Raw genomic sequence first — 16,664 nt, 5'->3', positions numbered from 1 at the left:
AAAAAAAAAAGCACCTATTCTTGAGTTGGGGAGGGGCGTGGAAGGCCAGATCCCTCTAGAGAGATTCCGAAGTCACTAAAAGGGGAGGGCCTGTGAGCTACGGAAGAGACATGATGTGTGATGAGCTCACAAGCAACTGGCTTGACCTGCCAGGGTGTGTACACAGTCCCCAGGCTGTGAAATCACTCATGTGTGGATTGTCTGGTGGCCTAGGGGAGGGGAGAACAGGAGGGCGGGAGGCAGGAGGGCGGAATGTGGGCTGGGCCAAGTTTAGGATTACAAGTGCCACAGAGGCATTCTCCAGCCACACTTTAAATAGCCAGCACCTTCCCCTTCCCTCTAGATAATTCTTCTCCCCTGACTGGACTTCTGGCAGAAACTTCACTAAGGTTCGGAATATTTTCTTCTTCTTTTTTTTTTTTTTTTTCTGTTTCTGGGTCTCAGACTGCAGGTTGGTGGGATCCATAGAAACTATGACCAAAGGGTTTTTGATCTTCTAGAAAATGTTTCTGACACTTAGGTGTGCATATGCAAAGACTGAATGCTATTTTCTTGATTTTCTGAAATCCGCATGGCTGATAACTTAAAAGGGATAATGCGAGTTGGAGAAAAAGAATACTAGAATGAGAGGAAATACATGTGGGTTCAATTCCCAGAAAATGAAGGTTTAATTCTTTGTGAAATGAGAAAATGATCAACTCTTCAACAGAATTGAGAGAAACTAAAATTTTTTTAAAAAGAGAGAGCCTGATATTTTACTGCATGAAGAAGTATCTCCTTATTTAATCCTTATACCTACATATGTCACATCATTCCCACTTCTGCAGATGAGCAGACTAAGGCTGAGTTATTCATTAACTTCTCTGAAGCCAGGCAGTGGTGTGAGAAAAAACTAAGAGTTGAAACCAGGCTCCTCTGATTCTATGCTCATGTCCTTTCAACTGTAGCATGCTACCCCTGAGGAAAACTATACTGAGGCCAGGGGAAGGGACTACTGTTTCTCCTAGGGCCTGGGAAGGTGAAGAAGTAAAGGGAGATGGCTTTCTATCACTGGAAGACATCTGTCAGGGAGGCCCAGAATCAGCACAAGGCTTTTGTCAACTGTCTCAAAAGGACTGAGGAACTCTCTTAGGGACAGTTGCTGGAATTTCTCCTTCTTAGCCCACAAATAATCTTGAAGCCCATTCCTAATTTATCAAATGAGCAAATGTATGTTGTGTTCCCTGACTTTCTCACTGACATTTTGGATCCCTTGGGTAACTCAACTGGGGAGGAAAAGGCTGAGCAGAGCTGTGGCCTGAAGGAGCTCCTGCTGAGAAAGTTCTGTTAACATGAACTCTTTTTTGAGGCTTATGAAAAAGTCCACCTGTCCACTTCTCTACTGAAGGGGCCAATGTATCAAATCAGGGTCGGGAAGTAATTAGAAGACACATCAGACATGCTGATAAACCTAGGCAGCCAGTGTAATTCAAGAGATGGAATTGGAAAAGCGGGAGGGACAGAGTGGGTTCAAGTCTTAGCTGTGCAATTGGCTAGCTATGTGGCAACAGTCACATTATTCTCCCTCCCTTCCTCTCTCTCTCTCTCTACTAGGGATTGAACCCAGGGGTGCTTAACCATTGAGCCACATCCCCATCCCTTTTTATTTTTTATTTTGAGATCTTCCTAAGTTGTTCAGGGCCTTGCTAAGTTGCTGAGACTGGCTTTGAACTTGCCATTCTCCTTCCTCAGCCTACCCAGTTGCTGGGATTACAGGTGTGCGCCACTGTGCTTGGCACATTTAACTTCTCTGAGCAGCTTCCTTATTTATAAAGTGGCAGTAATAATACTTACATCTCAGGTTGTTGAATGAAATTACTATTCAGTGAAAAGCATCCTTATTTAATCCTTACAACTATGCATGTCACATCATTCCCACTTTCACAGATGAGTAGACTAAGGCTGAGTCATTAATTAACTTTTCTGAAGCCAGGCAGTGGTATGAGACTAAAAACTAAAGGTTGAAACCAGGCTCCCCAGGCTCTATGACCTTTCAATTATAGCATGCTACCCCGAGAAATAGGTAAAGTGCCTAATCCATAGTAATTGCTCAATAAAGTGAGTCATATCCAATCTTATCCTTGATCCCAATAGCAATCTAGAGCATTTTGGGCAGTGTAAACTTAGAACTATGACTCTTTATTCATTTTTGCTCTCTTCTCTACTGTAACATTTGTCATCATGAAAACAAAACAAAAATAAGTCCTTAGTTTATCTTTCAGAGAGAAACGGAGGAATCGGTACCTAGATAGCTCAGCTTATCTTATTCACAGTCACTGGTCTCACTCAATAAAACATATTATTTGATGAAAGTATAAAATATAAGCAAAATATTACTATAATCCAGCCCCTAAGAGACAAACATTTTTGTGTATATCCTAATCTTTCAATTCATGTAAATACTTTATAAAATATTTGTCAAAAATAATTATATTATATATACTGTTTTTACTTCATATAGTATAAATACCACTTTGGTTCAATATTCTTTTTTTGCAGCAAAGTCTTTAATAACTATAGTTTGTTGTATATATCTATCGATTTATTAACCCATCTGCCCATTTTTGAACATTTACATACTTTATAATTTTTTTGCTGTTACAGAAAATAAACATAATACCAAATCTTTTTCCCACAGTCACAAATCAGTGGCTTTGAGGGTATGTAAAATCTCATCTTTTCAATGGTTCCCAGAATATAGAGTAAAAAAACTGAAGCACAAGCTGATCCAGCTGAGGCCAAGGGTAGGTGGTGGGGAGAACTGAAATATCCAGAGGCTGTGATTCCTTCTGTGCTCCAAAGCCTAAACCTGAGAGAGCCTGTGTAGGGGAAGAAGCAGCTCTCCTTCAGTGCTTGTTTGCTAAAATGGGAAAGGAATATAATATCTCAGTAGCTGTTACCTAGTTCTACCAATGAGAGATGCTAAGGAGGACATGGGTCTACTTCCAATTTATGCTCTTGGACATTTTCTGGTGCAGAGAGGAGGCTTTTCTTTTGGGGTTCCCAACAGTAACAGAGCACCCACTTGTTTTCCAGGTGGGATGGATAGCAAGGTCTCAGGCACAACCAGTAATGGAGAGACAAAACCTGTGTATCCAGTCATGGAAAAAGCGGAGGAAGATGGCACCCTGGAGCGAGGGCACTGGAACAACAAGACGGAGTTTGTGCTGTCAGTGGCTGGGGAGATCGTTGGCTTAGGCAACGTCTGGAGGTTTCCCTATCTCTGCTACAAAAATGGGGGAGGTGAGAGCCACTGCACCACCCCACCCACTCCCAGAAGGAGGATGATTCCATTTCCTGCATTCCCTGCCCCTCTGGGGAGTCCCATAGATGCATAGAATGCTGGAATTGGAAGGACCCTGAGAGGTCATTGAGGACACTCTGCAGGAAACAAACCTAGAAAAGTTATGTGAATGTTCTAGGGCTCTTTTATTATAGCATGGCCTCATAGAAGTATGAAGACAGGCTTGGAACCAGATGGATCAGGGTTTGGATTCTGGCTGTGTTACTTACTCTCTGTGTGATCTTGGGCAATTGCTTAAGCTCTCAGAACCTCAAATGGCTGCTACAGTAAATACCTGCTTTTCAAGGTTATTGTAAGGACTAGAGTTAATGTATGTAAAGTGCTTAATAAATAGTAGCTACATTGATGGTGATGTTGATACCAAACTGACCTGTGGTCTTGAGATTCCTCAGTCTTGGCCTTGTCTCTTCCCCCTACTCAGCTGGTATCATATATTCCTGAAGCTCAACTGCCACTAGTACATAACCTTTGACCTTAGAGGCTTTTTAAAAATTTTCTCACTACAAACGTGTGTGTGTGTGTGTGTGTGTGTGTGTGTGTGTGTTGGATCTTCACTGACTTCCATTGCATCCTCTTGGAGTAACTCTGCCATCCCCACAGCAGTGGAGGTCATTCTGTTACTGCTAACTTTCAGGGAATCCCACCTCATTCCTGTGGGAAGCCCCAGAGGGATTTCCCAGGTATGTAAGAGTTTTGGAGTTTTGGATAATCAGTGTGGGTTAGTTGGTGTGCAAACCTTACAGGAAGGGGTTGGGAATTCTGGATCTGGTTTTATAGAGGGGCTGCAGCCTAGAGGAGCTGGCATTTCACAGACCACAAGGATTAGAGGGTACTGTACCGAAACACCTACCCTTTCTCAGGGGAGGAGGGGCCTCCAAACCCATCAAGCTTGATGGTCCCAGTGATTTTAGAGAAAGAAAGCACCATTCCAGAGTGGAGGTGGAAGGTCTGAGGGAGAACACAAGAGGTATGTTCTGGATCCGTAGTCTTATTCCCAGGTTTGTGGCAATTGGGGATTGACCCTGGGATTGAAAGTTAACTTGTATTTTTCCAGAGTGGTGGGAATGAGCTAAAATGTCCTTTCTCCACAGGAATTTCTGGCCAGTGGCCTGAAATCACAGGACTTTGTTCAGTCTGCATTGTGAGGGAAGGAGGGAAGGTCTTCCAACTTCTTCTGTAACCCTGGACACTCCCCATGTTTGTTGAGGAATTTGGGCCAGAGCACCTTCCCTTTAGAGAATTTAGTGGAAGGATGAGGTTGGCCCAGGGCACACGCAGAAGTTGGTGACCACGCTGGGCACTGGGACTTGGTATCTGGAACTTAATAACCAGCTTAGCACTTCACGTGGCAGAAAGATTAGGAGGTGAGCAGCTTTCCCCAAGCCTCTCTGGAATTGGGTAAGGATTGGCCTGGGAATTAGTAGAAATGGCATGAAGAGATGGGAAATAGTGATGTACAGGTTTAAAGCAAAAACCACTAAGCTGAAGAAGGGGCAGTAAAAGGGAGCAGTGACAGGAGCAGCTTCATTTGTCTGGAAACTTTTGGGTCCAAGTTCTGCAAAAGGGTCTCTTGGTAAGTTTGTGTAGACCTGAGAATATGCTGGCTCTGTCTTGTATTGAAATTCAGGCACAGGAAGAAAAGATTACCTATGGCCCTTGGTTTCTCATGTGGGTGCCTGTGTGGGGAGGTGGAGGCAGGCAGTAGGGTGGCTGCTGAGGCTTCTTCCTTCCATGAATAGAGCCTGTCTTCCACACACTGATCCCAACAGATAGTTGAGACATTTTTAGGGGTCCTCAGATTAGTCAAGTTCTTTATTTAACCCTTAGGCAACCTCTCACAATTTTATCCCCTGATCCAGCATGAGGTCTTAGCACGCCTCCTCTCTATTTGCTGATGGATGACAGCAACTGGAGAGGAGTGTTATGAGGACTTTGGAGCTACAGGCTAATGCTCAAGTTTGCTCAGAAGGGCATGAGTCATCCAGGGCCATTGGGTGAATTAATGAAAAGTTTCCTTTGCCAAAGATTGATCAAAATATGTATGGTCATTAAAGGAAATTACACCTGCCTATTTTTCTGATTTTTTATGTTCCTTTTAGTCACCAATTAACTCCCCTCATCTCCCAAGGAAAACAATCTTCTACAGAGGATGGACCCAAGAACTTCAACATGTCATCTTTTTGTCAAAGAAGAGACTAAGTCCTCTTCCTGAAAGAATCTTTTGCTGCTGATTTGGGGAAGGAGTGTTCAGAGAATGGACACCATCAGATTGGTTTGACCCCTTTACTCCTGGTTTAGTGATTTTATTTAAATTCATGGTTCCTAGATTGTGGCTTGGGTTCAGGGGATGACAGGGATGTTCTGAACAAGTCCTGGAGAAAGATGCTGGGATATTCCATGGATGTACCAAGCCCAGCTAATGTATCCTATCAGCCTGCTTCTGAGATCTTGAACTAACAGATTCACACGACCACTTTTGTACTTGGAGGAACTTTATTAGTAATAGTATTTGTTCAGTGAGAAGGTCAGGGATGAAAAAGTCCCCCAAAGCAAGTTTTAGTTCCACACTAAACATATAAGTGATGTCTTCTTTGGTTTATTTCAGCTTTAACATTTGGTAGATCTAATTTGAAATGAGTTCCAGAGCAGGGAAGAAGCTAAGGCAAGAGAGAGAAAAGAATGGGTGAACAGTTGAAAAGTATAGCTGAAAAACGGGGAGACTGAGAGAGTACTATAATGAAGCCCATCTCAGACAAAAAGCAACCAGTAGGATTTTCAGGGACATGGTTGGAGCGACCCTCCCCCAGTGTCCAGGACCTGTGGCCCATTTATCCCCACATGCCTGCCTGGCCCTAAAGGCTTTCTGAGGTCTTCAGTCTGTCACTTGGATCAGCACAAAACTAACCAAGCCCTGACTTTCACAGTCATTAAACAACAAATATTCCCTGAGGCAGGAATTGTTCTAGGGGATACATCTATAAACAACAGACCAAGGCCCAGCCCTTGGGGCTTACATAATAGAGGAGGGAGACAGGAAATAAACAATAAGCAAAGTAAACAAGTAAAATAGACATTATATCAGAAGTCAAAGAGTGCTATGGGAAAAGAACAAAAAGAGTTAGATAAAAGGGATCAGAAGTGTGGGTGTGGGTGGTGGAAATTTTAAAAAGCTTGGTTGTGGGCGGGGAAGCTTCATTGAGAGTGTCTGGGCAAAGCCTTGCCACCAGGAGAGAGTTGGCCTTAGGATGTAGGGGATGAAAATTTTCAGACAAAGGAAAATAAAGGTTTAATGGTCTTAAAGAAGAGGTTGAAGGTCTTATTTGAGAAGCCCCAAAGAGGCCAGGGAGCCTGGAGCAGGAGGAGTGAATAGAAGGTGCCATTGGGAAGTAAGTGGGGTGTGGGGTGCACACCAGGTAGGGCCTTGCTGGCCATTGTCAGCCTTTGGCCTTTAGCTGGGACCTCTTCAGCAGAATACCTGGGGCCATGACCTGGCCATGTGAGGCCGCAGCAGAATGAGTGACAACTAGACTTCTCAGAAATAGACATCTTAGAGGGGAAGGGCAGTAATAAAATGAATCTTAGCTCTAGACTATAAAGAAATAGAGGAGAAGATGAATATGGGCAGCAATGTAAAGAGGACTAAGTGAAAACCATTAGCCTTGATGCTGTTTATAGATACCAAAGAATAAAGAGAAGGGAGACTTTTCTTCTTGGAGAAGCAATAGTCAATATTTTAGCAGTACTTGACAATTGTTACCATTTTTAGTGGATTGTTCAGTGACCACTATTGGTCAGGCTAATGTTGATTATAGCACATAAACATTCAAGTAGGCTCGATGTTTTGTTGCTCATGTAGGATATCAGTTTTATCTTTAAAAAGTACCTAGGACATTGCAGTGATACTCCTTTTGAGAAGGGTAGCCAGCTGAACAATTCCTTCCTAGGATGGGAATGTGGTCTGTCCTATCTCATGGGGGGAAAAGCCAGCACATTTTAGAATTTTGATGAGATTAGCTTGGTGATAAGAGAGTACAGGTAAAGTGAACTCTATTTGCCATCTCCAGGACTAACTACGTCTTTTGATGGTGAAACCTGAGGGAATGAAAGACGCAAAATGCGCTTCAGGGCTCCCTGGTCTGCAGGTGGATCCCTCTTAGGCTCCATCCCACCCCTGGTCCCTTCTATACTTCTAGAGCCAATAGCTCTTCCTAGCAGGTGTGTTCCTTGTGGCAGGCTGCCCTGATGCTGAATGAGGCAGAGGAGGAGGGGAGCGGGGCTGACCATGGGACCAGGCAGTTAAACATTGTCTTGGTTTATTGGGAAAGAGCAGCGAGCAGAGATGTGAGCAAGGGCTTGAGATGAGCTGATAAGTCTTTCTGGAGGGATTAGGTCTCTCAGTGAATATGTTCATATCAGCTACTGGGTTCTGTCTTCCCTAATTTCTCCCTCTTATCCAATACATCTTAGATTGATATATGGACTTATTAGGATGAAGTGTTTACAACCTTTATTTCTTTGCCCAGTAAAGTAATCAAGTGCCCCCTGGGTATCTGAATCATGGATGTGTAGACTACAAACTAGAGATTTGGAAGGAGACTTAGAAGATGAAGAATTTGAGAAGTCTGTTTCCCTTTAACTTAATATAAACTATAAATATATAAAATATATTTAAAGTGTATAATTTGTTAAATTTTGACATACATATGTACTCATAGAACCACGGCCACAATAAAAATAATGAACATATCCATCACCCTCAGAAGTTTTTTTCTATCTCTTTCTAACCCCTTCCTCCCACCACCACCCACTGCTATGGCATCCCAATGCAACCACTGATTTGTTTTCTATCATCACACATTAGTTTGTTTTGCTTGGAATTTTGTATAAATGTAATCATTAACTGTGTACTTTTCTTTATTTGGTTTCTCTTGCTCAGCATAATCATTTTGAGATCCATCCATAGTTTCTTTGTGACAGTAGTTCATCCCTTGCTTTTGAGACTTCTTTATATATTTGAGGCACAGTCTTTTATCAAATATATCTTTTGCAAATACTTTTACTCATTCTGAGTCGTGTATTATTTATTTATTTAGGTACTGGGGAGTGAGTCCAGGGGCCTTTAGCCACTGAGCCACATTCCCAGCCCTTTATTGTTTTTTATTTGAAGACATCGTCTCCCTGAGTTGCTTAGGGCCTCATTATGTTGCTGAGGCTGGCTTTAAACTCGTGATCCTCCTGTCTCAGCTGAGATTACAGGCATGTGCCACCACACTTGGCCAAATTTTTCCTTTTCTTGATAGTCTTTTGAAGAGCAGTTCTTCTAAGTTTCATGAGGTCCATTTTATCACTGTTCTTTTATGAACTACTTTTGGTGTCATGTTAAAAAAAAAATCTTTGTCCAACTTATATTTCATTCTAAAAGTTTTACAGTTTAAGGTTTTACATTTTGGTCTGTGATTTATTTTGAATTGATTTCTGTAGTACAGTGAAGCTGTGGATTGAAGTTTTGTTTTGGTATATGGATGTTTGCTTGTCCCTGCACCATTTGTTGAAAAGGTTATCCTCTTTCCATTGAATTCCTTTATGTCTTTGTGAAAAATAAATTGTCTCTATATGTGTGAGCCTGAGGTTGAGCTCTCTTTTGTGCCATTTATCTCTTTGTTTAATACCAATAACATATCATCTTAATTTCTGAAGCTTTATAATAATATAAATACTAAAGTTGAATTAAGACTATAATTTCTTCTTTTTCAAAGTTGTTTGGCTAGAATTTTAGAATTGTTTTGTCAATTTCTATCAGAAAGCCCACTCAGATTATGATATAGATCAATTTAGGAAGAAATGACATGTTAATGATAATAATTGACTCTTCTGAACCATGAACGTGATATGTCACTCCATTTATTTAGGTCTTTAATTTTTCTTAGCAATGTTTTGTAGTTGTGACTGCGCAAATCTTTTATGACTTTTGTCAGATTTATTAAATTTTTCATATTTTTGATGCTGTTGTGAATGTGTTATTTCTGAACTTGTGATTTTTTTTTCTAATATATGAGTACAATTGATTTTTGTATTCTGATCTTGTAATCCTGCAACCTTACTGAATTCACTTATTGGCGAATTAGTAGGTTTATTTTTTCACATTCCAGAGGATTTTCAGCCTATAATATCATGTCATCTACAAATAAAGCAGTTTTATTTTTTCTTTTTCAATCTGAATAGCTTTTAGTTCTTTATCTTGTCTTATTTCCCTGACTAAAGTCTTTGGCACAGTGTTGAATAGAAGTGGTAAAAATAGACACCCTTTCTGGGTATGTTGGCGTACATATGCAATCCCAGTGATTCAAGGCAGAGGCAGGAGAATCACAAGTTCAAGACCAGCCTCAACAACTTAGTAAAAGCCTGTCTCCAAATACAAAATAAAAAGGATTGGGGATGTGGCTCAGATGTAAAGCACTCCTGGGTTTAATCCCTAGTACAAATGAAAAAGACACCCTTGTCTTTTTCTGTCTTAGCAGTTTTTCAATATTAAGCATGCTATTGTTGAAGGGAATTCTCTTTTTTTTCATTTGCTGAGAGTTTTTTTTTTTTTAATCAGGAATGACTGTTGTATTCAGTCAAATACTTTTTCTTCATCTATATAATGATCATATGATTCTTTCTTTTTAATTTGTTAATATGAAAAATTACATTGATTTGTTTTTTTGTGGTGTTGGGGATTGGACCATACTAGGCAAGCACTTCATTACTGAGCTACACCCCAGGCCTACATAAATTTTAAAAAAATGTTAAACCTATCTTATTTTCCTCTGATAAACTCCATTATGTAATATATTGTCCTTTTTACATACTTTTTTAGATTTGATTTGCTAATATTAGATGTAAAAATTTTGGTTCTATGTTCACGAAATATATTGGTCTTTATTTTCTTTTCCTTTACTGTCTCAGTCTGCTTTTGTTATCTATAATAATGTTGGCTTCATAGAATGAGCTGGAAAGCTTTCCTTCCTGCTTCCCCAATGTTCTAAAACAGCTTAACAGTTTTTGTAGAATTGGAATTATTTCTTTGTTTGGAAAATTCAACAGTGAAGTCATTTGGGCCTACAGTTGTCTTCATGTTTTTTACTCCCTCCCCCAACAAAATCAATTTCTTTAATTGTTATACAGCAATTCAGACTGAGGTTGTTTCTTATTGAGTGAGCTTTGGTAGTTTGTGTTTTTCAAGGAATTTGTTTACTTTACCTAAATTGTTGCAGTTATTGGCATAAAGTTGTTTATGCATGTTGTTCATATTATCCTTTTAATATCTATAGAATCTGTATTGATGACGTGACTCTCACTTGTCAGACTGGTAATTTATGTCATCTCAGAGTTTATAAACTGTGTTTTTTCAAGGATTCAGCTTTTGGTTTATTGATTTTCTCTATTATTTTCTATTTTATTGATTTTCACTATTTCCTCTGACTTATTTTGGGTTTCATTTGTCCTTATTTTTCTCACTTCTTAAGGTGGAAGCTGAGGTAATTGATTTGAAATTTGTCTTCTTTTGTAGAAATAGTCATTTAATACTATAATTTTCTCTGTAAATCTGCTTTAGCAGCATCTACAAATTTGGATATGTTGTGTTTTATTTAATTCCACTTGAGATACTTTCTTCTTTTGGGGGGCCAGGGGTGGTAACCAGGGATTGAACTCAGGGGCACTCAACTACTGAGCCACATCCCCAGGCCTATTTTGTATTTTATTTAGAGACAGGGTCTCACTGAATTGCTTAGTGCCTCACTTTTGCTGAGGCTGGCTTTGAACTTGCAATCCTCCTGCCTCAGCCTCCTGAGCTACTGGGCTTACAGGCGTGCACCACCACACTTAGCCCACTCAAAATATTTTCTAATTTCTCTTTTCATTTTTTATTCGACCCTTGTGTTATTTAGAAGTGTGTTACATAATTTCTAAATACGTGGAAAGTTTCTGAGGTATTTGTCTTATTGATTTTTTAAAATAATATTATTATATTTTTTATACCTTTATTTGATTTGATTTATATTTATATGTGCTGAGGATTGAACCCAGTGCCTCATGCATGCTCTGCAGGTGCTCTACCACTGAGCTACAGCCCTAGCCCCTGTCTTATCCATTTCTAATTTAGTCAGAGAACATACTTTGTATGACTTGAATCCTTTTTACCTTGTTGAGATTCATTTTGTGGAGTAGGATGTGGTCTATCTTGGTAAGTATTTCATGTACACTTGAAAATAATTTATATTCTACTGTTGTTGGCTAGAATGTTCTGTAAATGTTGTGTAAGTCAATTTGGTTGATACGGTTTTCAAATCTTTTATATCATATTGATTTTTTGTCTCCTTGTATATGTAAACTATTGAGAGGAGGATATTAAAATCTTTGACTTTGATGAGTAAATTATTTCTCCTTGCAGTTCTATTAGTGATTGCTTCATGTATTTTAAAGTTCTGTTTTTAGGAGAATGTGAGTTTAAGACATGCTGTCCTCTTGATGAATTGACTCCTTTGTCATTACCGAGATGACCTTCTTTACCCCTGGCAATATTCTTTGTTCTGAAATTACTTCATGTGATAATTAAGGTAAACATTCCATCTTTCTTTTGATTATTATTAGCATGACATATCTTCTTTTTTTGGAGGAGGGTACTGGGGATTTAACCGAGGGATCTTTACCACTGAGCCACATCCCCACCCCTTTTTGAGACAGGGTTTTACTAAGTTGCTGAGGCTGTCTTGAACTTGCAATCCTCCTGCTTCAGCCTCCTGACTTGCTAGAATTACAGGCTTGAGCCGACACATCCAGCTAGCATGACAAATCTTTTTTTGTTTGTTTGTTTTTGTGGTGCTAGGGATTGAACCCAGGGCCTTGTGCATTCGAGGCAAGCACTCTGCCAACTGAGCTATATCCCCATCCTTGATAAATATTTTTATATCCTTTTACTTTTAACCTCTTCATGTCTTTCTTATTTGAAGTGCATTTTTTAGGCAGCATATAGTTGAGTCTTGCTAGTTTTTTTAAAAAATCAATCTAACGATCTCTTTTAACTGTGATATTTAGGCCATTTACATTTAATACAGTTATCTATATGATTAGATTTAAATCCATCATCTTTTCCACATTTTATATTTGTCCTATTCATTCTTCTTTGTTCTTCTCCTATTTTCCTTTCTTTGTTCATTCTTCCTTTCCTGACTTCTTTTAGATTAATTGGATTTTTAAAATACTCCATTATTAGGTTTTTCCCTTATTGGCTTATTAGTTAAAATTCTTTGTTGTATTACTTTAGACTTTGTAGTATACATCTTTAACTTACCACAGTTTATCTTCAAGTTATTTTGTACCACTTTATATATAAGAACTTTATACTACAACTAAATTTCTATCCTTTTGACCTCTTGTTATACATTTTATTTTTTCATATGTTATAAACTCATTCCATTATTGTTATTTTTGCTGAACTAGTCAATTATCTTTTTTTTTTTTTTTTTTTTTTGGTACTGGGGGTTGAACTCACTGAGCCACATCATTAACCCTATTTTGTATTTTATTTAGAGACAGGGTCTCACTAATTGCTTAGTGACTTGCTTTTGTTGAGGCTGGCTTTGAACTTGCAATCCTCAGGCCTCAGCCTCCAGAGCCATTGGGCTTACAGGCATGTGAAACTGCGCCCAGCTAAGAAATTCTGATTCAGTGGAAGAGATGCCGAATGATTCAAGATTAATATCCATTATTAACATGTAAAACTGAGGGAAAGATCAGTGAATTGTGCTTGTAGAATTCTGACCCCATGGGAGATGGAAGGGTCAAGTCCAAAGTTGCTAATGGGAGAGATGAAGAAATATTGACTCTGAGAGCATGAGTTTCTGGCTAGAATCTATTCCTTGCTCACTGTGTCTTTTTTTCCCCTCTCTCAGCCCCCTTAGGCTGATTCTCTAGGTTGATATGGTGGAGATCATGTTTGTTATAATAAGGAAAGGAAGTGACAGGCTGAACCCAGTGGCAGTGCTGAAAAGCTTCCTGGGTCACACTTGGCTCAGGCTTCTCCAGGGAAGATGGACAGAGGGAAGAGAGGTGCTGGCACCAAGTAGGGGCTTGGCACAGGGCTCTGGAAAGTTCAGAGGAGCTGGAGGCCCAGGTGGCAGGACACGCCTGGGTAGCAGCGAGCTCCTATGGCCACAAGAGTCTGCAATACCCATACAAGGGACAGCAGCCCAAACCCTATCATGCATAAGCAGATGGAGCCATATGGAGGATGACAAAGACTTGCCCTAACCTGTCTCCCATGTGGGACTGACCCAGCCCTATTAAGCCCATGGCAGGCAGCCTGGGAGAATGGGGGTCAGGGGAGCCCAGTGTTGGACAGCATACCATGGTAGACAGACCCCATCTGGTTTTTGATTCATCTCCATTCATTCAGCTGTGTGCTTTTGTATATGCACACAGCTGAATGAAGTCTTGCTGGCTGAGAACTTTGGAAAGATCCCTCTGGTGAGACAAGGCAGGGGTGGCAGTGTGGGGGTGGGACTGCCTTGAGAAAGCAGCTGAGGAATGGATGGATTGGGATTTCCAGAGACTTCAGAGATGATGTCTGGTCTGATAGGAACCATGGTTCAATGCTCTGATTTGGGATTAATTTGTCGAATGAGGTCGTTCCATCCTGACCTCTGTAGGCAGGGTTGGTCTGGGAAGACAGGCCTTCCCAAGACCCATAGGGATGAAAAGTGGCCAAGAAAAGCTAGATTTGGGCTTCCAGAATGCAATGAGAAAAATAGAGAGAGAGGGCTGTAAAGGTTACTAGGTGCAGGCTGAGCTGATGACACCTTTTATTCATGATTCTGATCCTGATATTGGCTTTGAGGCAGAGATGGCCCTTTCCTGATCTTTCAAAGCCCCACAGATAAAGGGACCAGCTGGAGGATGGGCCTTGGGCATCCAGAGGCACAAGTGTGACGGCCACTCCTATGGAACTCATCAGGGACCACAAAGTTCCAGCCTCAGTTTGTTTTCAGAGCAATAAGCATGGCTCGGGGTTTGGGGGGCTTCGGTCTTGGACAAGGGCAGGGTTGCAGGTCTGTCTTCTTGGCCTGGGAACATTTGGGATCCCCTTCTGGAATAATTAGTTCTTTCCTCTCTCCCCTGTGAACAGGAGAATGGGTGGGAGGGCGACTTCACCCAGCAGGAGCCACTACCTCCTCTCTGTGGGACCCCCAACCCGTCTCCTGGGCAGGACCCCTGGGGCCGCACAAGTGTGTTTAGATCTCCATGTCCGCAGGGTGAATGTTGCCTATTTTGTGCTCTCTGACCCACAGCTCTCTGTCTTTGGCCAGGTCTACTTTTTGAAGCAGTTGGTCCACATGCTCAACTGTGCTTTGGTTGAACATGTCCGTCTCATGCTGTAGCTGTGTGTATTGGCACAGATGTTGCCGGATCATCTCCACCCTCTCCACCTCCAGCTGCTCCAGCTTCAAAGTGGTGGCCACCATCTCTTCAAACCGCTTGGACTGGGCCTGGCATGAGGTCAACGCCAGCCTGTGTGGACTTCTCCGTGCCTTCTTGAAGTCCTCCTCTGTCTTGTTGCTCAGCTTGATCTCCAGCTGCTGAGCCTTCATCTCCAGGTCTCTCTGCCACTCTGTGAGGGCGTTCTGGGCCTTCTCCACTGACGCATAGAGACTGGCGAGTTGCTTGTGGGGGTCAGCAATATGGTGGTCATACTTTTTCATGTCTTTCTCGAAGTTCTCATGAGAGTTCATTAGGGGCTTCTCCATCTCACTGTGAAGCTTGGCAGAGAACTTGAGATAAACTTCGGCTTTACCTGCCAGGCTCTGCTTCACCTGGGCCCATACTTCTCCCAGGGAGCCTTCCTCCTATGCAGCCAAGGAATTCTGAGAGAGCTTAGCCAAGTTCTTTGCATGTTCTTCTTCAAACTTTGTCCTCTCTTGGACGAATTCAGACATTTCTTTCTGCATTTGTTTGCCTTTCAGTTGCTTTTGGAGTACCAGTTCGAACCCAGCCACGGTGCCGTTGCTTTGGTGGTCCTTCTTATCAGCCCAGAAGTAGTCACAGTAGCTCCACTCTGTTGGCTTTAGCAGTTGCTGTTCAGGCATGGTGTCTGGGTGAGGGAATGTCACACAATTTATCATCTCTGTGTGGTCAACTTTATTTTCAAGATTATATATTTTTGTCTTCATTGCCTGAGGTTCTGTCTTCCAAGTGGCCGCATCTGTTGGTGATACTTTCCACTGAATTTTTTATTTGGTTTTTTGAGTCCTTCATTTCAAGGATTTCTTCTTGATTTCTTTTTTAGTATCTCTACCTCTTTATTGAAGTGATCTTTCACTTCCTGAAACATATCTCTGATTTCACTCCTTATATACTCATTTAATAAGTTAAGGAGCAGTTTTACTAAGTAGATTCTGAACTCCTTCTCTGATATTTCTTCTACTGTTTTTTCAACAGATTCTATGATTGGAGCATTTTGGTTTATTTGGAGCACTTTATTCCCTTGTTTTTTCACGTTGTTTGTGGTCTTCCCACCTAGCCATGGATCTGAGGCAGTGCAGTTTCTACTCTGTAGACTTGTAGTGCCCCTAAAGGTTTCCAGTACCTTGCCAGTCCAGGTTTCAGTTTCTGTAGGCTCTGCCATGTTGTAGTCCCAAGATGGCTCCTGGATCGTGGACGATGGTTAAAGTCTGGCAGACAGTGAAGGATAGGGACAACAGGCCCCAGGGAGGGAACTTCCCTTCCTCTCTTTCATGTCTTTAACTTTTAAAAACATACGCAATAGGGGGCTGGGGATATGGCTCAAGTAGTAGCATGCTCGCTTGACATGCGTGAGGCACTGGGTTCGATTCTCAGCACCACATAAAAATAAAATAAAGATATTATGTCCACCTAAAGCTAAAAAATAAATATTTAAAAAACATATGCAATATAGTTATGGTATTATTTATGTATTTATTTGGTACTGTCGATTAAACCCAGGGCTGCTTAACCACTGAGCGACATCCCTAGTCCTTTATATTTTTGAGATAGGTCTTGCTAAGCTACTCCTGGCCTCACTAAATTGCTGAGGCTGGCCTTGAACTTGTGATCCTCCTGCCCTAGCCTCCCAAGTTTCTGGGATTACAGGCATACATCACCACATCTGGAAGGATAACTTTTTAAATGCCCTCATCTGCTAATTCTAATATCTGCTTAAATATGGATAAGGTTCAATTGATTGATTTATCTACTTATTATGAGTTACATTTTTTCACTTCTTTGCTCTGAGGCAAAGAAATTGGATTCCAAGCCTGGTGAA

At 41.0% G+C, this 16,664-nt stretch overlaps 1 protein-coding gene and 1 pseudogene across 2 annotated transcripts in view; one reads left to right on the top strand and one right to left on the bottom strand.

Annotated features, from left to right (window-relative positions):
- The first annotated feature begins 323 nt into the window (after positions 1 to 323).
- Positions 324 to 16,664, top strand: part of SLC6A13 (solute carrier family 6 member 13) — a 39,380-nt gene continuing 23,039 nt past the window's right edge. The window contains exons 1-2 of the mRNA XM_081310057.1: positions 324 to 389; positions 3,076 to 3,282. Of these exons, the coding sequence (XP_081166183.1) occupies positions 3,081 to 3,282 (202 nt within the window). The 5' untranslated portion in view covers positions 324 to 389; positions 3,076 to 3,080. The remainder of the gene's footprint in view (positions 390 to 3,075; positions 3,283 to 16,664) is intronic.
- LOC308659020 (growth arrest-specific protein 7-like) lies at positions 14,617 to 15,504 on the bottom strand (annotated as a pseudogene). The gene has a single exon. The product of its transcript is annotated as a growth arrest-specific protein 7-like (transcript).

The sequence above is a fragment of the Spermophilus citellus genome (genome assembly GCF_964194105.1).
Source record: "Spermophilus citellus genome assembly, chromosome: 10".
In the NCBI taxonomy this organism is placed as follows: Eukaryota; Metazoa; Chordata; class Mammalia; order Rodentia; family Sciuridae; genus Spermophilus; species Spermophilus citellus.
The sequence above is the reverse complement of the archived record's forward strand: the minus strand, read 5'-3'. Positions and strand labels throughout refer to the sequence as shown.